Source organism: Myripristis murdjan, chromosome 16 (genome assembly GCF_902150065.1).
Source record: "Myripristis murdjan chromosome 16, fMyrMur1.1, whole genome shotgun sequence".
Taxonomy (NCBI): domain Eukaryota; kingdom Metazoa; phylum Chordata; class Actinopteri; order Holocentriformes; family Holocentridae; genus Myripristis; species Myripristis murdjan.
In genome coordinates, this window is record NC_043995.1 from 12,629,798 (window position 1) to 12,652,454 (window position 22,657).

General features: G+C 41.3%; 1 protein-coding gene across 3 annotated transcripts in view; it reads right to left on the bottom strand.

Moving 5' to 3' along the window:
• The window catches only part of vps13b (vacuolar protein sorting 13 homolog B), a 379,425-nt gene that overhangs the window by 140,057 nt on the left and 216,711 nt on the right, over positions 1-22,657 (bottom strand). For 2 of the 3 annotated variants that reach the window (XM_030071615.1, XM_030071614.1), the window contains 4 exons: positions 21,783-21,849; positions 19,048-19,320; positions 18,233-18,389; positions 17,645-17,759 (listed from right to left, as the gene is read on the bottom strand). In XM_030071615.1, the coding sequence (XP_029927475.1) occupies positions 17,645-17,759; positions 18,233-18,389; positions 19,048-19,320; positions 21,783-21,849 (612 nt within the window). Of the gene's footprint in view, positions 1-17,644; positions 17,760-18,232; positions 18,390-19,047; positions 19,321-20,655; positions 20,798-21,782; positions 21,850-22,657 lie in introns of all 3 variants that reach the window. The other variant, XM_030071613.1, reaches the window with a different exon arrangement.

The following is a 22,657-nucleotide window of genomic DNA, read 5'->3' on the forward strand; positions in this document are numbered from 1 at the left end:
CTTTTACCCAAACAGACTTTTGAGGCCCCCCAAAAAAGGGCTCTATCAGACACCGTGGGAGGCTAGCAAGAAGCTGCGATAGTGTGGATGCATTCATGTCAGTCTGGTTGTACTATGTGCAATTATAAATGATGGGTATCAACATTTTAATGCGGCCTGCATTAAAAAAAATACCTAACCAAAGCTTTACAAATGACAATCAACAAATGTCAACAGGGCTGCTTATCCATTGTTCAAGGTTGTATCAGCTTGATTTTGCTTGTGTGTGCATATATGTGTTTATATGTGTTGTGTACATGCGGACGTATGTGTATGACTGTGTCTGCACATATAAAGTATGTCTGCATGTGCACAGTGTGTGGTATGGCGTGTATGATGTATGTGAGAGATCTTGTATGGTTCTCTGCACATGTACAGTGTGTGATATGTCAGTGTGTGTGATGTGTGAGTGTTAGCCTCTTGACTCCCTGTGGTGTCTGTCCAACATGTGCCTGTCAGCTGGATCTCTCCCTCAGCCATCAAACCAGTCTTCTGGCCCTTTGAACAAAACTCTTAAGTGGCTTTAACACGCCAATAATATCAGTCCATTACCAGGCCAGGCATAATCTGAGGCACTTCCAAAAAAACAGCCTCCATTCAAAGATCTTCAAATGCGTTCTCACTTGTTATGAAAAGAGACAAGATGGAAAAAATATCAAGGGGGGAGCAATGATGCTTTAAATGCTGGCTCCTTGTCATTACTGAGGAATGGAGGCAAGTCTTGCCAGCATTTGAAGTTTCAATTCAGCTTGAAGCACAGTGACCAAAGCATATTTGCTCAAGTTCATAATTTTTGCCCCGGTTTAATGTGCATAACTAGCCATGCATATGTGCAATGAGTATGGTGACAGCGGTGGGTTTCTGATCGAAGGGGTGGTGTGTGTGTGTGTGTGTGTGTGTGTGTGTGTGTGGTAGGTAGTGGAGAGAAGAAAGGGGACCACCACGGTGGAGTTGTCAATGCGGCGGCTTCATATTTCCCCCTGCGGTTCACTCAAACCTGTGGCTGAGGTAACTTGACTACAGCATATACACATACAGAAATACACACACAAATGTACACACATACACACCAACTCATACGTAGAACACCCAATCAAAACCCAATCAAAGGGTCATACAGTGCAAACACTGTGATAAGTACAAATTTACACACACAGGCATACAGAGACAACTGCAGTAAAGTTTACATCTTTCTCTCTTGCTCTCACACACATAAACTGTACATATACAAACACACACTGTGCACTCCGCTGTGAAGGTCCAGGCTCATACTGTACATACCTCCCTGCCTCCTGACCTTTATGTCCTGGACAAAGGGCTGTGGTGTGTGTAACAGAATACATATACTGTTGAGACAGGTCACTTTTTCAGGACAAAGGACAAGGGGCAAAGGCAAGGCCAAAATGTCTCTCTCTGTTTCTCAAACTCTCTCTCACACACACACCTTCTCCAGGGAAATGGTGATTTGCTGAGATGAGCAATACAACAGCACAGTAGCCCCTATATGTGTAAAAGATATAGGAGGGCTCAGAATGTATATTCTGAGCTATATTTTGTATATTGTTGTATTACACAATATACAAAAAAGGTTTATAAGGTCACGTAAGCATGACAGTCTAAAGATGAAACCCAGCCACATTTGTAACAAAATACTACATAAACCAAACAGAAACATGTAGATACTGAGACTCAATTTAAAGTGTTCATTCAAACACTAAGCACTGTAGTTGGTAATTCCCTTAATTTGGAAATAAGCATTTAAGGAGATAGCAATTTTACGGTCTCGATGGGAAGATCTCAGTCTTTTTCAGTTGTTTCTGTTCCAAACATTTTTGAATCTAATTATAGAGAACAGCAAACACTTGAAACTAAAGGGGTGACAGCAGGATCAGACACGCATTTTGTATTTGTTCCTTAAATAAATATGTGTATGTTAAGCAGGATGGTCTTAAAGTGACTGATTCTAGACCAAACAAACACAATAGTGGGTGTCAAGGGTACACTGTAACACTTAATATGGTATAACTGATTCCATATATCAGATAAACTATTGTATATGGAGCAGGATGAAGTAAGCAACTGGTAAAGACAAGGAGCAGGAAGAGCCTGTTCTGAACCCGTTCTTGTGCCAGCCTCTTGTTCTTTTCAAGTCTGATTGGGCCCCCTGGGGTTGTAATGTGCCTCTTATTACACAAACATTAGGCAATTACTCCAGTGGGTTTCCATTGGCTTCCCAGAGCCACAGAAGGGCTTGTGGCTTCACACATGGACATTTGAAAGCATCTGCACATTCTTCCTTTCTTGAGGTTGGCTTCTTCTTTTTTCCCTCCTTATTTCTACTCCATCCTCCACTTGTTTCTGCACTGGTTTGAAGATCTACTGTGTAGCCTACTGATAATTGCTGTTTGGCAGGAGACTGGCGACCACACACACAAGGCCACAAACTGGCACATGTACACATGGACATGCAAAGAGAAAAACGGACAGAAGGCTTTTGCAGACATGTACCTCTGTGGATATGATAGGAAGGTTGAAATGCTGGAAGTAGTAGTAGTATAAAAGAAAAAAAAACTACCAGAAAAGTTGGGGAACTCCTAAAATGAATGAATTTTCATTAACAAGACATATTCATCTAAACTAAAATAATTCCTCATGTTAGTTGTGGAAACACTATCATAAAACACCTGAATAGTATGTGGGATGTACAAAAAAATCTTATGCAGTCATTACAAGTGCGTACTTGAAAACGTCATTTTATATACAATACAGGCCAAAAGTTTGGACACACCTTCTCATTCAATGCGTTTTCTTTATTTTCATGACTATTTACATTGTAGATTCTCACTGAAGGCATCAAAACTATGAATGAACACATGTGGAGTTATGTACTTAACAAAAAAAGGTGAAATAACTGAAAACATGTTTTATATTCTAGTTTCTTCAAAATAGCCACCCTTTGCTCTGATTACTGCTTTGCACACTCTTGGCATTCTCTCGATGAGCTTCAAGAGGTAGTCACCTGAAATGGTTTTCACTTCACAGGTGTGCCTTATCAGGGTTAATTAGTGGAATTTCTTGCTTTATCAATGGGGTTGGGACCATCAGTTGTGTTGTGCAGAAGTCAGGTTACTACACAGCCGACAGCCCTATTGGACAACTGTTAAAATTCATATTATGGCAAGAACCAATCAGCTAACTAAAGAAAAACGAGTGGCCATCATTACTTTAAGAAATGAAGGTCAGTCAGTCCGGAAAATTGCAAAAACTTTAAATGTGTCCCCAAGTGGAGTCGCAAAAACCATCAAGCGCTACAACGAAACTGGCACACATGAGGACCGACCCAGGAAAGGAAGACCAAGAGTCACCTCTGCTGCTGAGGACAAGTTCATCCGAGTCACCAGCCTCAGAAATCGCAAGTTAACAGCAGCTCAGATCAGAGAGCAGATAAATGCCACACAGAGTTCTAGCAGCAGACCCATCTCTAGAACAACTGTTAAGAGGAGACTGAGCGAATCAGGCCTTCATGGTCAAATAGCTGCTAGGAAACCACTGCTAAGGAGAGGCAACAAGCAGAAGAGATTTGTTTGGGCCAAGAAACACAAGGAATGGACATTAGACCAGTGGAAATCTGTGCTTTGGTCTGATGAGTCCAAATTTGAGATCTTTGGTTCCAACCGCCGTGTCTTTGTGAGACGCAGAAAAGGTGAACGGATGGATTCCACATGCCTGGTTCCCACTGTGAAGCATGGAGGAGGAGGTGTGATGGTGTGGGGGTGTTTTGCTGGTGACACTGTTGGGGATTTATTCAAAATTGAAGGCACACTGAACCAGCATGGCTACCACAGCATCCTGCAGCGTCATGTCATCCCATCCGGTTTGCGTTTAGTTGGACCATCATTTATTTTTCAACAGGACAATGACCCCAAACACACCTCCAGGCTGTGTAAGGGCTATTTGACCAAGAAGGAGAGTGATGGAGTGCTGCGGCAGATGATCTGGCCGGACCTGAACCCAATCCAGATGGTTTGGGGTGAGCTGGACTGCAGAGTGAAGGCAAAGGGGCCAACAAGTGCTAAACACCTCTGGGAACTCCTTCAAGACTGTTGGAAAACCATTTCAGGTGACTACCTCTTGAAGCTCATCGAGAGAATGCCAAGAGTGTGCAAAGCAGTAATCAGAGCAAAGGGTGGCTATTTTGAAGAAACTAGAATATAAAACATGTTTTCAGTTATTTCACCTTTTTTTGTTAAGTACATAACTCCACATGTGTTCATTCATAGTTTTGATGCCTTCAGTGAGAATCTACAATGTAAATAGTCATGAAAATAAAGAAAACGCATTGAATGAGAAGGTGTGTCCAAACTTTTGGCCTGTACTGTATACTTACTGTGAATAGCAGTATAAAATTTAAAGTTTTAGATGTAAACAGAACCTCTCAAGTGAATTATTGATTATTGATCATTGCATGTTTAAACTGGAATACTATTGCATGTGAACTGTTAGCGATTTTCCAGTAAGTATAGTGGATGCAAATTGATTTGATTACCCTTGATAATCTTTGATATGTACTGATATACCAAGTTCAATATATTGATATTCATTGATAAATACACATTACTGGAGTAATATTTCATTTCCGAAATCAATACCAACTATATAAACTGGCTGAATAAGAACTGTTGTTGTATTATATTATATGGTGAGTGAACCTAACTGATCTTAATCTGGAGGGTGGTATTACTCTGTTATTATTAACAACTCATTGCAAGCACACAAAGTCTCACAAAGTCTCACCTTCTTGAGGAAGAAAGTTCTGTTGCTATGTGAACAACTGTCCCGCCAAATCTATCATCTTGGACGTTACTGTGCATTTTGACACATGGCTCATGTTAAGCTATTTCCACATAAATCCTACTTAAAGAAACCTGATACAGTGGAGACAAAATGACTATCACTGTTCCTGCATTCCTCTGATGGTGCTCTTGCCCAGCGCCTGGCCTCAGATACCACTGTGTGACTGGCTAGTCAAAGACTCCCTGACAGTACAATGACAACCTCAAACCAACCACACAGGATGCCAGAACGTCAACATGTCATGAGCAGGGAGAAGAGGAACAAAAACACAAAAATGCGCCAGGCAGGCAGTGGACATGGACACACACACACACACACACACACACACACACACACACACACACACACAAAGCATGATTGCATGTACTTACACATATGCTAATCCAAACACAAGCAAACTCACACAAGACACACGGTGACAGAGCAACTCTGGTAGAATGTGTGTATTGCATTCTGCGGTAGAGCTTCCCAGCTTAGTGGTATGGGTATGTATTCTTAGAACCCTTACATCCTGCCTCAGGATGAACCACACACACTTGCACACACATACACACACTCACAGAGGCTGTGGCCCTGTGGTCAGGCGGTCAACCCCTGGATCAGGCCCTTTTACGAGCACAGGACAGCTGAGGGGTGATCCCTCTCGCCTCTGTCAGCGCGCATCCCGACCTGACTGACAGCCACACGCCAAAACACAAGGGTAGTTTCCGGGAAGCCTGAAATAAGGTCTGTCACCTCATGTGCCACTACACAAGACACCTCCCCACCCCCCACCCCTCACCCCCCCCAACCACCTTCAATAGTGCTTCCAACAGCAACACACTGTCAGAGAAGGACGGATGTTAAAAAAGGATAGTTGGGAACTGATTGGGGCTTTGGCTGTGTGGTGAATGGGACTGAAACTCTGAGGGGGAAACTGCACAGTCTGTCGAAAAGCTGTCAAAGCTGTCAGACAGCATCACTGGAAAAGAATGCAAAAGAAAAAGGGCAAAGCGCTATATTGAAAATATGAGTGACTGCGTGAGTGAATGAAGGAGAACATGAATGAATAATTGAGTAAAGAAGTGATCGGGTCGATTGGGTGAGTAAGTGTGTGAAGAAGTACATTAAAAAGAGAGGGAAATTAAAAAGAGAGGGAAAAACAGTTGGGGCTGACTTGTTTGATTCTCCTGCGGTTGTCCTAATATCCCCTTCCCTCGTTCCTCTCCCCTTTCTCTACACACTACATTTGACTCATATGCATAAAATGGCCATAAAAATGTATTGCAGGGACTAGGCTGGGGTTTTCTGCCTCCTAATCCCCCTAAACCTCTAAGTGCAGGCCGAGGAATACAAGTGTTGCGGTGCAAGCTTCTCACAGAGGAGTGGCCCTGAGAATAACATCAGAGAGGCCACAGATATTTATGGAATGAACCACAGGCTGTACACAGAAGTCAGCAGACACCACAACACAGCAGACAAGACGCTGTATACAGCTCCCTGCTCATATACTGCACAACACACTGCTGGCTAATCAGAGAGGTGCAAGAGCAGAGCTGTGGTCAAGAGCTGACCAAGGATGGATTGATGTAGGAAAAGAGGCCAGAAGAGAGACTGTAAAGATCCAGCAAATGATAGAAATGTATGCAGAAATATACATAATGATGCTTATTCACTATTCATATGAATTTCAGTTGTAAAAATCTGTTGAAGAGCCTCTAGTCAGACAGAAACAACGCCTGGCGGTCAGCCTAGATAGTCTGGAACAGGCCCTTAGTAAGACTGATAGCCTCACACTGAGTGGTTAGCTTGATTGAACACAGTGGTCAGGTACTCTGGTTCACAGATCAAAGATCAAATCCACTGACATTCATCTGGTTTCCCCTGCTCTGCTCTCCTAACAGCAGCTCAACAAACACAAACCGAGTCCTTCCCTCTCTGTAATGACACTGGAGGCGAATGGCATTTTTCTCCTTTTTCCAGGAAATCTGCTCACACGTTATGCGATATGCTTGCTGTATCATCTGGGGCAATGAGAAATCCATCTATCAACTTGGTTCCCACAGAAAAAAGAATGACAAATATCACTTTATCTCAAGAAAAAAAGGTGAGGGGGAAAAAGAATCCACCTCAAAGCCACAGCAGTGCTCAGTGGCTGAGTCTAAACTTCCTCTTCACATTATGACACTTTGTCCGAGAGCTGTTTCTACATGAGAGCTTATCCAAGCCCATTCCAAATCTCATCTGTCGGCGCTGCACAGACGATCCCCTCTGATTCAAAACATAAATTCTTGGGCAAACTTTAATAAAAGGGGACGTATGATTTACTCTGGGTAGCGGCCGTCCCCGTTTTTAAAACAATTTGATCTTGCATTAATCCTGAGTGTCAGGCTGATGTGAAATATCTCTTCTGGGTTTACCAGCACCAGGTGTTTCATTTGCTGACTGACAAAAAACAATGTTTATTCTGGCTGACCTTCCCCTCCTTGCTTATTTTATCTTCTCTCTCTCTGGAAGAGAGGGGGAACAGGGATGTACATGCTTAGAAAGAGTGTAGGGGAGAGGGTTAAAGAAGAGGAGAGAAACAAAGGAGCAAAATGATTTAGAATTGACCAAGGAAGGTCCAGCTCTAATCAACCCAATAGAATGTCTCTTTCCTCTGCCTCCAGGGCCCAAACACAGCAGCAAAGAACAGAAATGAACCCAAGGCCTTTAGATCCCTCAGAGCCATTCTTGTTGTTGAAAACTTCTGCACTATTAGCCATTTTACCTCTGCTTGACTGTTGGGTGGGTCTGGTCTTGGCAGCTGGCTTAGGTTCAACAGCCCCTCATGGAACGGTGCCATTTCCCTTTACTATGGGCCTGAAATACCCTGATGGACTACTGAATTACATTATGATGACTGAAGCATTTACCTTTAATACGCTGTAACTAGACCAAATTTATGACAATCATGTGGTATAACAAAAGCAAAATGGATAAAAAGTGGTGCTTTTACGTTTTGACTCATTGGAAAGAATCCTAAATTTAGCAGTGACATCAATATGCACACAAGGACCAACTAAGAGATCAAAACAGCTAGTTAGCCAAAAAAAGGACCAGTGCAATTAGAAAGATTTAGTAAGTTGGTTTCTCCCACAGTTCAGTGTTAATGACACACTGGCATATTTTCACAAAAATACAAGATAAATAGACTATGCTTTCTACAAGAATAGTAAGAGTGTTGAGTAGGGAATTAAGATCCTCTGATTATCTATTTAAGGCTTTAAACTAAAGACTAAGATAGATAGAGAGAACTTTGATTTAAATTCATCTGGTCTGTCTGGGTATTCCCCTCAGAATGCATTATTGTACTAAAATGGTGCTCTGTGTAGTCAGTGCAGTAGTACTCTGCACCAACTGGGAGCTGTTTAAGAAGTTTTACAACTAAGTTTCTTCCAGCACTACTGTTGCTTTTGGTGTGTAACTGTCATCACCTATGAAAATGGCATTGATATTTTCGCACACTTGACAGAGGCAGCTTAAAAAAATCCTAAATCAGTTTATTTCAATTCTTATGAAACAGACAGAACAAAATCACTTTGTTGGTGTAGCCATCATCATCATTGCCTCTAAAAACAATTTATCATTAAATCTGCTCAGCAGCCAGGAGAGTTTAAAAAGCATTTCCTAAATCAGTGTATATAAGTGTAGGTCCTGGGTGTCACTGTGTGTGGCCTGACCAGCTCTTCTTCTCTACTGCTGAGGCAGTGAAGCAAAGCCGCTGCACTTCTCGCTGGTGTAAACAAACGGAGAAATGGGGCACTTGGCAGCCGACTAAAGTGAGTGATGAGGCAAGTGTGCACTGAAGCATCTAATGAATCATTTGCTGGGAACTCTGGGTTTTTATGAGGAAAAGAAAGATGTGGAGGGAAGACAAGAAGAGAGAAAGACTTTAGAGCAAACAAAAAAGAATGGCATGTTATATGAAAAGAAAGGGACAGAGAGGCAGATGTCTTACAGATGCATGAGTAGCTCATTCAGTGTATTCCCCCAATGTGCGGACAAGAGATTAGAACGTATAAAACTAGCAAGGCCTCCTAATCCTACTAGTAGCACAGCAGCAGCAGCAGCAGCATGTGAACCCCAGTGAGCACTGGTGAATTTACTGAGGTGACTGGTGATGGTGTGACAGGTCTGTGCCTTTGAAGAGCGCTCATGTGCTGAGGGCTGATCAGCAACTTTATTTCACACCTCTGCCTCACTCCCACTACCTCAAACAAATGAAAATCAAAATACTACTTAGGCTATGTAAACCATACTACCGATTAAAAAAACAATGAGATCTAACGGTCGATCATAAAGTGAATCAAAGTCTCATGTTTGTTAACAAACAATTTACTGTGGTTTCGCTATGGCATTTGGTTTCAAACCATTCACCAGAGGGTGTGTCTTTTAGTTACAGGACAGATCTGCCTGCCTCTCTGTGATATTATAAGGCAATATTCAGTACATTTGAGCACATTTAAAGTAAAGACTAGAGTTCAACAACTGACTGGTCAAGCTGTCCATCTGCAGACTGACAATATAGCACAGTGGTTATTTATGCTTCATGTATATAATAAAAAGCCATAATTATTGATTATGCGAGTTATGAAAGCCATATTTGAAACTGGGAATGGAGTAATGTCAATTCCTGTCAATTCCTACACACAACATGTACATCAGAGTGTGCACAAAGTGTACACTTTGATTGTAAACTCCATAGTACCTTGTAAACTCAGAAAAATAGTCAATTATATTATATTATTTATGTACCTAAATACAGGTTATGTATAAACAGGTTATGTCACAGCACAGCTTAAGCATCTCTTGTTTGTTTTTATCTGTTTTACTATTTGTTCAAGTGTTTTTATTGTATTTATACTTGATTATCATTATTATTATTATTATTATTATTATTATTATTTTGGCATTTCTGCTTTATTTGACAGACAAAGTTTTACTTTTTAAACCTTCCTTGGACATTACAACAATGGATACAAGTGGGTGGTTAAGGGTTTTACTTGTTTTGTTTGTTGTTGGAACACTTCAACCAGCTCAAGGCAATTTATGCACTGGTAGAGGCACCATTATTTACACATGGGACCAGCTGACAGCACTATGACAGTCGGCCATGTTCTGGGGGAAAAGGCTGGAAATGCTGAAAGAACCAGATACGTGGGTAGGGGGCAGAGCAGGATAAAAAAAAAAAATGGAGTGAAAGGAAGAAGAAATACAAACCTGCTATCCCCTCGACTATCACAGGGTATGTGAAAGCACTGTTAACAAATGAAGTGGTCAGCACTCACGTATAAGTTTATATCACATTTTTAATGCATCACGACAAAACGGACGCATTTCAGCCCAAGATTTTTAGTTATTTGTGTATTTTTTGGGTCAGCATCCATCAGACTTTAAAAGACTTTTGAGTAGAGCACACCAATTCTCTTGTTTGAGCAATGTTGCTAAGGAAAAATTCTGTAGCCAACACACTGAACTGATGACTGTTATCCTGCGCCCATATTATCTGCCGAGAGAGTTCTCACATGTTGTTTTCCTGGTTGTTTACATCCCTCCTTCCGCTGACGGCAAATCAGCCTGTGACATCATTCATTCAGTCACAGCGCAGATACAAACAGGCCACTCTAATGCCTTCATTGCTATATCTGGGGACTTTAACCACGCCTCTCTCATCCACACTGCCCACAGTCAAGCAGTATGGGGGCCGGTTGCCAATAACACAATATTTTTTCTATTCTTAACGTAATAAAAGACAATATAATGACTTACCAATGTAATAAAATTGCTTAACAAATAGCGTAATGACCTTTTACTTTTTACGAACAATGTAATAAGGCATTATAGGTTTTTACCCAACTATTAATGTAATAACAAGCCAATAATGTAACAAGGTATTACATTATTGACTGGTTATTAGCTAGGTTAACAAAAAGCAAAACCAAAAACAAGCAAAAAGAAAACATCAAAAATGTAATAACTATAACCGATAATGTAATAATATACTTATATACTAATAAACTTACACTACAAAACTAATATACTAATAGACTATACAAGTAGTTTTATACGATAAAAGTAACATATTACCAAAACTTAAATAATAAAAATTAATTAAATGATGTAAGCATATATCGCTTTATTTAAGTTTTATTTATTGTCACACCACCAGTACCAAATGAAGTGTGAGCACACATTTGCAAACACAATTACTCTTGTAGTATAATATGAAAGGTATACCTCTTTGATGATGCTTTGTCCTCAAATACAGACCACCACTTTCATGAAAAATGTCACCTTTAATTAAACTTACTTAAATTTTTCAACCACACTACTACAGCTGTTTATCACACCCTCTCTCTAGATACCACTGTATTCAAGGACAAAGCAAGAGGTATAGATTTCATATTATACAACATAAGAGCAACTGTCTATGTTTGCAAATGTGTGCTTGCACTCCATTTTCAACAAATGAATAGCCATAATTCCAAGAAAGACAGTAGGTGTGTGCAACGGTAAGGGTAAGTCTCATGGAGATGTGACCCTTTATAGCTATTATGTAAAACTTAAATAAAGTGATGTAAGTATATTATTACACTACTGGCTCTAGTTATTACATTTTTAATGTTTTTTTTTTTTTTTTTTTTACACAGCTATTGTCATAACCAGACAATAATGTAATGAGGTATTAAATTATTAGCTGGTTATTACATTATTGTCTGGGTAAAAAACCTGTACTACCTAAATACATTATTGGCAAAAAGTTATTACGTTATTGGTTCAGAAATTTTATTACATTATTGACTTTTATTACATTAAGAACAGAAAAATTATTACGTTATTGGCAGTTATTACATGATTGGCTGCTACAAGGGTCTGGACTTGTTGCAGTCTTTCAAGTACTTGAAAGTGCACGTGGACAACAGACCAGACTGGAGTGGAAACACTGAGGCCGTATACAAGAAGGGCATGAGCTGACTTTACTTCCTCAGGAGGATCATGTCCATTAATGCATGCAGGATTATCCTGAACAAGATGTACCTATCAGTGGTAGCAAGGACTCTCTTCTCTGCAGTGGCTGTACTAGTAGCAGTGCTGGGCTGGCCAACACCAACAGAACAAACAAACTGCTAAATTAGGCGGGGTTCGGTCCTAAGAGTCAGCTGGAACCCAGTGAGTGTTTGGTGAAGAGAAGGACGCTGTGCGAACTTCTGGTCATCATGGACAATCCCTCTCATCCACTACACAATACCATAGGGAGGCACAGGAGCACATTAAGGAGACGCAGAAAGGAGACGCAGCCATCGCCATCAGACTGTACAACTCTGCCCTAGACTTAAAGTCTGTATGATCATACACATATTGTGAAAATGTGCATTTGTTTAGAGGAAAACCAAAAGTACCACTGCTCTAGCAAGTTTCTCTGACCAGGTGAAAACAGTTACTGTCAGGCAGTTACTGTCATGTCTCTCCTCCTTCACTCCTCCCGGGGGACTTGAATCCCTCTGTCCCACCATCCCTCCATCCACACATCCCCATCCCAGACTGCTACTGGAGGAAGAGGGTGCATACTGCAGCTTGCCAGCGTATTTTATTAGTGACAGGCAGGGCCCTGGCTTCAGAGAGCTGTGTTTATCTGCGGAGGGGAGATCCCCATCACAACCTCTTATTATGAAATATCTATGGGCCAAACCAGGCAGCCATTCAACAGCAATAAGGGGCTGGCTCACTGGCCACAGCACACTGGGACTGGGACCAGTCTAACCAACAGAGAGGGAGAGAGTGAAGGGAAATACCAAATAAACACAGAGAGGAAAAAGATGAGAAAATGAAAGGACAAAAGAAAGAGAAAGAAAGAAAAGAAAAAAACAAGAAAGCAAGAAAAAAGCAAGCAAGAAAGAAAGAACAAAAGAAAGGGGAGAAAAAAGGAGAGAGGAAGGTGAGAAAGAGTGGAAAGAATGGACAGGGGTAGGAAACAGACATAAACAGACATAGACTATAGACAGAATAAATCGAAGAAAGAAAGTGAGGGAGAAAGTTAAAAAGGTAGTGTGTGGGGAGGATAAAGAAGCATCAAAGGAAATAACAAATAGACATGAAGGTAGGGAGAGAAGTTTGGAAAGATTAGAAAGATAAAAAGCAGGGAGAAATGAGACGAAGGAAGAAAAGAAGGAAATGAAGGAAAGAGTGGGAGAAATAAAGGGGAGAGAGAGAGAGAGAGAGAGGGAGAGAGAGAGAGAGAGAGAGAATCCTGATATAGCCACATCATGTTGACTCGACTCTGCATCACAACTGACACAGCAGCCTGCTCTGCCGTTACCATAGAAACACAGACTTGTGCAGCAATCAAAACAAAAAAACATATTTTGTGGTGACGGGATGCTCCCCGAGTCTCCCTCCGACAGCCTATGAGGTAACCGAGCATGTGATGGAATCTGGGGCTGTGTCATCTAGGTGTGGGGATGACGGGAAATGTGTAGGGTATTTTAAGACACAAACACACACACACACACACACACACACACACACACACACACACACACACACACACACACACACACACACACACACACACACACCACACACACACACACACACACACACACGTGCAGAGACATGCACACACATATGGATGCAAGCAGGCATGCAGTCAGGCATAGAGTGACAAGCACAAGCACTGACGCACAGAAAAAAAGAGAATCTTTCATCTTTCACACTTTCACTGAATCACCCATACAATTTCCTTAAAAGTGTTCTCCAAAGATTTTAACCTGTTTCGCACATGAAAGACTCAACTGCTAAGGGTTTTTGAAACCCCCTCTGAGATTGTTGAACTAAAATCTGTGTATCATGGCCAAAACTTTGCATCAATATTCAATATCTTTAAAGTTGACTAGGTGGTAAAACCTATGAAATACCATGGGAAAAGAGAAAACCAGAGTAATACTGCACACATTGTAAACACATGTAATTATGTTTTTTCCATTATGTTTTAGAAAACCACTTATTTATTTACCATTTACTAATCATTGTTAATATCAGCTGCAAAATTCTTTTAATGCCTCTGATTTTTTTGTTTGCAAAAATCATTTGTTGATACTGGTCAATGACCAAATGTTTCAAAATATTAAATTTGGATAAATAAACACACAAATACTTATTAACTAATGAGTCAATAATGTGTACTACATTACTTTCTACAAACAAGAAAATTACTAATTTTGTTGTTATGTAAACATTATAGACATTAATAACATCAAAAGATGTTCTAATCCTAACACAGAGAGACTCTGACATGTGCCCCTAAATGTCACACAATGGCTCTCTAAAAAGGACACCCGCTCTCCACAGGGCATCTGAATAAGTGAGACCCATTCGCCCCAACTCTCCTGCTTACAAGAAGCTTTCAATTAAGTGTTCCATGAGCAAAAACGCTCACTGGAAAAAGCAAAAAGAGAAAGAGAGAGAGAATGAGAAAAAAGAGGAGAGGGGAGCAAAAGATCTGTGAGATTTTACAGAGGGCCCAAACCACAAGAAAGTCAGGGCTGAAGGCATGCTGGACATTCCCCGGCCCGGCACTCATGTACTTGGAAAAATCCCGCTTTTTCAAGAGAGGAAAATGATTTCAGCTGTGTAAATTGACAGCGGCCTTGTAGCAGAAGATGGAGAGGGAGGAAGGGGGGAAGCCTGCAGCTCTGTGTCATAATTCCTGCTTAGTGGAGAAGCCGCCGAGGACCCAATCCTTCACGGAAGCAAAACTCAACATCACATCATCAAATGAAACTGTGTTAATAGTTACCAAATGAACCTGGAGCTGGATATCAACTCAACCCTTAAACCATACAGTCCATCAGGTTTATTTTACCTTCTGTGAGGAAATCTATCGACTCTAAATGATAAATACACACACCACTGTGAAAATGTTCAGGTTGAAAGCGAAACCGGGGAGCTTTGAACAGCCTGAGAAACACAGAACCAGACTGCATTATAAGAACAGTACCAAGATATGCTCAGTCAGGATGTTTACACAATATAGGCTCGCTATTTTAGCCCTCACTCTAAATGTGAGGCTGAAATCTCTTTCTTCTCTTCAAGGGTGGCATTCAGACATCATGAAGCAATCATTTAATGTGCAGTAGACAGTAACAGCACGGCTGCTTGGATCAGTCATTCAATTATGACAACAGCTGTAATTAGTGGTGGACGTTAAACAGAACTGTAGCAAATGGCTACCGGTATTCTGAGACATATTTCTTCCTATAGCTACAGGATGTTATAGATGGTAAACACACATTGGTTTTCATGATTACAGATTCTCAATGTGTCTTTCTTTACAAAAACGTTATGTAGGATGCAGCACAGATAGAGTATATCTTAGCATTCAGTAATGGCTAGTCAACAGATCTCCAATCTCAGGCCTATCAATCAAGTGACTTCGAAGTGTGATCATCCTAAATTGGAAGGGAGATGTGAACAGGGAAGGTGGTGAGGATAATTCTTGGTTAGGAATGGAAGAATGAACACAGAGAGTGGTTTAAGATAATTCCTGGGTTTCACTACAGAGAGGGAAGTGGTGACTCTTGGCTTCTGTGTGTACGGGTTGAGTGTATGTGGGTGTGTTTGTGAATAGGGCCATGCCTGCTTATTTTTTGTGTAAGAATATATGCATATGTTTATGTTGTTGTGTGAACATGTACTGTATGTGGGTCCATGCATTGTATGACTTTATGGCTGCAAGGTTTACTGAAGATTGCTTTATGGGCTAATGGGTTAATGTGAGTGCATGTGCTTGTGTGTGTTTAAGCCAGGGTGGAATGTGATGCCAGGCTGTCTTTGTCTATAAGAAGATTATGTGGGCACCAGAGCCACCAATCCTTTAACTACCAGAGGCAAAACATTCCTGGCCAATATGGAGTGAAATTGCATGGCTGGTCTAACTGGCTTTTGGGGTCAAAGTCTGAGGAAAAACTTGGATAGATATTTCCATGCCCACAAGATCATCACTTATTATCTTACATGATAACGGCCAGCCATTCTGTTTATACATTGCTCAATATGGCCAACTTGCAAACAAAATACATTTTAGGTGCTGTTTCCATGGAAACGGTGGAGCCTCATCGCATCAGCTGCACCAACTTGTTACCAAAACAAACAGTCAACATTTAGGAATGGTACATTGTGTGAAATCTATGGGAGGAAAAAATCCCCCCAAAAGTCCCTGGGAAACAGTGGCTATGGTTACTGATCAGTAACATCCTTGCTTCATACATCAAAAGGGTAAATGAAAGGCTGCAATGGAGTTAGCGTAGGTACTCTGGAAGAAATTTGAATGATGTTGCGCATGCAGAGCTTCTCTCCATCTTGCCTTGACGGTTAAGGACTGTGAGACGAGCCCCTAGGCCCAGACCCCCCTCGGCCTCCCTGCTGCATGCAATCTCCCTCGCTCTGACACTCCAACCAACTGAGGGGAGCAATGAAGACTGGAGAGGTCTCTCCTCTCCTACTCTTTTTTTCATCCACCTTCCATTTTTCTTTTTCTCCACTCTGCTTCCAGTGTCAGCTCACATCTCACTAGCAGCTGCACAAAGCATTAGGCACCACTTTTATCTCCCTCATTACATGTGTTTGCCAGCTCCATCTCTGCCCATACACACATACTCTTTCTTTCTCTCTCACACACACACGCACAGTGGGGCTGTGGTTTCGAGGCAGCTATGACACAATCCAGATTCTCTTAGCTGCCTATAGCAGGGAAATGTGTTTTGCGCAAACCTATTTCCCTCAGAAGTCCAGCCTTTCTCCGGCTTGCAGCTTTGATCCACATGGCACGGGGGGCTTGTGTCAACAGTCTTGTGTTTCAGCTGGAGGGCCTGGCCAACCCCTAAGTGTCACTCACTGCTCTCCGTCATCACTGGGAGAGCACGACCACACTATGGCGCTCTCACCCACTACACCCCAAAAACCTCCCAGGGGACAGTGAGGATCACAGGAGCACATGGATGTGTACTCACACACACACACACACACACACACACACACACACACACAGCTACACACACGCACACACACGCACACACACACACACACACACACACACACACAAAAAGGCACAATATGATAAACCTGTGTGTGATAAACAGTGATAAATGTCCTCCACAGCATCAGGAGTGACACATAAATAGGAAGGTTGTAAATGCAGAGTTTGGATTGACTTCATGATTAGCCTGGTGTGCGTTTTCCTGCCTAATGAGGGAATCTTACATATCACATTCCATTTAAAAATGACTGAAGTTATAGCATGAAAAAAATATTACATACAAAATCTGTAGGAAAACTCTGTGGGTACCTCAATTATATCCACAGATTGAGATTTGCATGAAAGCAGTAGAGTGTTACTGGGTCAGATGCTGCAGGCAGTTATAAATTAAATGCCAAAGACACCCTTATATTTTCTTTATATGGATGCCTTGTTTGCTCCATGAACATTAACAAGCATGCTTGGGAAAGTAACTTGCTGCCTGTCCATTTATTTCTTCAGGTAGTGTCATGGGTATAAATAAACTTGACCTGTGCATCACTAGTTCCCACTGTAACAATAACAGAGCTATAGATAGTGGAGTTCATGGATGTTCTTCTGTTGAAAATTACATATGCATCTAGTTCTCTGTCTATCACACACTGCCACAATGTCAGCTGAACATAGATGTTGTGGAAAAATGACAGTTTGTCTTACTGGTAGATGTCTTTGCGCAGTACAGTGCGGGTCAGAGGGTTATCAGCCTGAGGAGCCATGCTGAGGGAAGCTAGCTTCAGTACCAGGGTGTCCTCCTTCTTCAAATGGGAATCAACTGGAATAAAAACACACACACACACTCATCAGAGTGGTACAACACACAAACAATATATCTTATATAAACAAATGCACCACTAGTTGCTGCAGATAATACACACACCACACAGTCTTACCGCTATTACTCAGTACTGTGAGTAGACACAACAAGCCTTCATCTAAGACATTCAGACAATAGGGATTTTATATTCTGCAGGAGTGTATGTAACTGTGGTGGGGTTATCCAGAACCTCAACTATTTGTCATAGCAAATGTTTCTACATTCTTATGTCTGGATGGCCATGACAAGGGCTTTCATGCAAACACCACAGCCATAGAGAACCCAAAACATAGCCTGCGACATAATGCTATGCCACTGCTGTAATGGAAAAGTTTCTGTGTACATGTGTGTGTGTGTGTGTGTGTGTGTGTGTGTGTGTGTGTGTGTGTGTGTGTGTGAGTGTGTTCAGAGGAGAGAAGCTGAGCTCTAACCTGATGCTGTGTGTTTGTCCTGTGCTCCAGGACAGAAGACCCTGATCACACTGGTGTTGATGTAGATGAGAGGCAAACACCGAGAGGTCAACGTGTGGCTTCTCATTGGCTGGCCAGCTGACTTCCCACGCTCTCGGTAGCGTCTCGGTAGTGTAGCCTGGAACAACATCAACTTATAATGCAGATTGTACAAAAAAAAGGAGTTCCAAGATACTCCCCCAGGCAAACACTTAATAAGCCGTCATTTCATTGCCAGTTCAAAAGTACATTAAAAACAATTCCTCATCAGGGACTAGCACACCAAACAGCACGAAAACTTTAAGACTTGGGCCTGGATGTGAATTTGAAAGCAGCGCTTTATTAAACTCTGTAGGAGTGAAAAATGAACAATTTGAAGGAATTTTAAAGATGTGATTAATATAAATAAAGATGTGATTAATTCTAACAACATCAAGTTGTTAAAGAAGATGTTCGAAGTATGACATAATTTTGAGTTTTCAGCTGCTTTGATTTATAGTTTATGAGAGAAGTGAGCTTAACAAAAACAATTTGGACAATGAAGGGGTATGTCTTGAGATTTCTTACTGATCAAGTCTGCCAAGGTTTTGCAACATCACTATTTTCAATATAACTATAGTTATTCATGCAAGCTTACAAATAAAGCTCTGGGGCTGTATCCACAAGGCATTTTATCTCTCCATTTAATCATTACAGTAACAGTTGTCTTCAGTACTTCTAACTCACAGATTTAGAAGCTAGTTTTTGTGCATTGTGAAATAATTATTTCTTGTAAATGGTTAATAAAGCATTACTACCTGGAACAGCCCTGCTACAGTGGCCAATAAGGGACAGGAGAGTACCACATCAAATGGCTGGGCGGTCAGCAGGATTTCTCGAAGGTACTGAGGCGAACCGTCTGCCAGAGGATCAGTAGTCACCCGCTGACTACCAGTGGCAATGCTGCTGCGCGAAGGCCGGTCAGGCCGTGTGGTGAGCTTGTGGCGTACATTTTTGGTGACGGCTTGGGTGTAGGTGATGGAAAGGAAGCCATGCTGCTGGTGAGAGCCTTCCAGGACCTTGGCTGCGGTCTGGCCAGCAGCAAGAAGGGACAAAACACACTGTGATAGGTACCAGTAGCACACAAAGCACTCTCAAAAGAAAAGGTATATTACTCAGTACTGTACCAGAGCCAAGCTGATTTCCTGGATGAGGCTTAAGCCTTGTTAAGGAATAGAGACATAAGTAAAGACTTTATTACATGACAATTTTCTCAGGCAAAGATTTTTCCTATTCGAAGTTAAAAAAAAAGAAAAGAAATGCTTCTTGGTGACAATGGACCACTTCACAGGCATTAATTGAGCCTCTAGATTATGTTTATTCATTGCATTTAAGCTTTGAACAACATTTAATTCATGTCTCTAGATGTGTCCTAAATCAGTTTGGACTTTATATGACTTTGAAAAACAAAGCCTTTGTATTTCAGGACTTTACCTCGACCAGGAAAGCAGTCCTCGGTGGCGCCGTACCATTTAAGATAGCAAGCCAAGCTGAAGCCACCGGCACAAAATGGATGCAACTACAGCAGATTTATTCATAGTCTATGCTCTAAATTAGACTGGAGCAGTAACTCAGCCTCCTTTATGAGAAGCATAACTTCTTATAATAACAATGAGCGACTCTAGCTATCCTCTGAGGTTGAATCAGAGAGCATGTTTCTGATTTATCAGAAAAACCAGATCGCCAACAGAATGACTGATTTGCAAAACTTAATTACAGCAGGGGAATCACTGAAATATGTGTAATAAGTAAAAGAAAATAATCTCCAACTACAATGTGATTAAAAGATATTTCCAAGAGAGAGGCAGATCTGTTTAAAACATCAAGGTTAAGTCTGCTGGAACTTCCATTAACGGTGGACTTGACAGCTGATTCTAAATGAATTCAAGTTGATGCCTACAGTAAATAGACATGCATCAGCAAAAGCATCAAATAATGCACCTAGATTTTGAGGATCGGTGCAGTAATTGTATATAAATGCAGAAAGACCTAACAAATCAACCCAACCCACTGCCTGACTGGATACAGTTTTTAATAGTGCATGAATCCGAATCAGCTGGTGGATTCAATTTCACTTTAAGTGCAACCCTCAGGGACCAAGAGCAAGTTGTGTTATATAACTACCTGAAGAGGTATTTCTGATCATAGCAATGTGTGGTTGATTTTATTTGTTTGTGGTTGTTATGGTGACTATAGTACAGTACAGAGGGTTTAATAGCAAATTTCAAAAGAACACTTAAGATTCTACAAGAAACACATAACATCCCTGAGGAGCATGTTGGAACATTTCTTTTTAGCCACTGTTAATGGAGGCCAAGCAGAATCAACTGAACAGGATTTAAAAGGAAGAAGCACTGGATTCTTACAGGAGGGAAAAAACCAGTAAAGTGGCTGAAAGAGTCTTGCTTGCTGACGGGTCGAACCAGCACAGTGCGTCTGTTCAGCTTGTCAGTGCAAGAGAGGACCACTCCTCCACAGCTGCCCGAGCTCCAAACACCCTCCTCTGAACTGGGGGTGAGGAGCAGAGAGGGGAGAAGAGAATAGAAGGAGGAAGAAATAAAAAGGAGACAGAAAGAGGGGCCAGAGAAGGCAAGCACAAGTATCCAGATAGGAGAAATTGCAGGGAGGTAAAGAAAGAAGCAGCAGAACAGAAAAAGAATAGGGAAGTTGATGGAAGAAAAAGAGAGATAGAAGAGCAATAAGCATGGTACTGAAAGATGATTTGAGCAAACCAAAAATTTGAGCAAACTGATTAAAACCCAGAAAGAGAGGCTGCACCAGCTTGAACCAGGTGAAACACTGCAGAATGGTCTTATACTATCAGAAATTGCAACACTGATGAAACTGTTAAAATGAGCTTTTCTTGGATTAGGTATGATCGAAGCCTGGGCTATACAGCATCTCGAATGGAAAAAAGTGTGATATAAAAACTTGTTCAACTGAAGAACATCTTGTGAGGTTCTAGGAAGTAATGTAAATTCTGCATTTGCATCAGCATTATACAATGTGCCTTAAAGAAGTTATGTAACAGTATAAGACCATTGCCATGACGCAGTGTCATGATCATCATCAAGAGATCGGGAGCTCATGTCATACAGCCTCCTCCTCCCACACACAGAAGAACCGCTGTTACCTGATTTCATTGGCTAGATTATTCGGCCAATCAGAGCCACTGGAGAGACAGGGGAGGGTTCTAATTGGAATTTTCTCTGGTTTAATTGTAATTTGATTTAAATTTTAATGTGGTGTATCTCCTCAAAACACAACACACTTCATTAACGGTGTTAAGTAGCTGTGTTTACTAGTTTGAAGTTCATTTTTTGGTGCTTATAAATTATAGTCAAAGGATATTTTCCAGTGACTTCCTTTCTCTCCCCATCTGTCCAGCTTTAGTAGACATGAGGGACCTATATTAGGAGCAGCAGAATGGCAGCGGTACAGTACACAGAGGGTTAGGGCTGCTAAGACTGCTCTGGTCAAGCAGAGACCTCACCACAGTTGTCTCCTTGCACTGCAGGATGAGTCCTTCATAGTGGCCAGAGTGCCAGCCCTGGCCTGGTCTGGAGAGACACACAAGGCCGAGCTTAACTTGGGCATCTGGGACTATTTACACTGCTGTAGCATGGGCTGATATCATCACTTTAATGGCAACATCTACTGTAGTTATAACACAGCTTTTGGATTAATGAACCACAGGCTGATATCACCACTTTTTCATCAACTTTGCAACAGCCTGTTGCATCACAACTTGAAATGTAAATAATCATCTTTGTAAAATCAGGCATCCTCACTTTTTGCACATTTAACAACAGAGAAAAGGTGAGTTGAGTATTAGCACAAGGACTTATTTTAATCACAAAATATTGTATAGAATCAACATAATCAACTTTCGTGACTCTGGATTTCCATATGGTTTATTGTTGTTGCCATCTATGAGAAGACCTGTAGAGCAGAAACCAAAAGACATCCACACACACAGACACACAGACACACACACACACAGACACACACACACACACACACACACAAAATCTACAAGACACACATATACACTGCACAGTTATTCTGGTATGCCAAAACATGCACAACACATTTATGGCACAATGTTTCACACAATGGAAATGATTCAACAACATCTGCATTAATTCTTCTAAGCAAGCTCCACTCTCATCCGGCTTGCCCTGCTCCCCCTCTCCCTCTCCTCTCCAATGGGACACTAGAAGTTCAATGAGGAGGGGGTCAATGGGTGGGTGGAAGTGTGTGTGTTGTGCGATGCATATGTCATTATCTATTGTGTGACAAGCCTTTCTGTTTATGTGTGAGAGTGTGTGAATACTGTATCTCTTTGTAATCTCCCCTCTCAGCTGT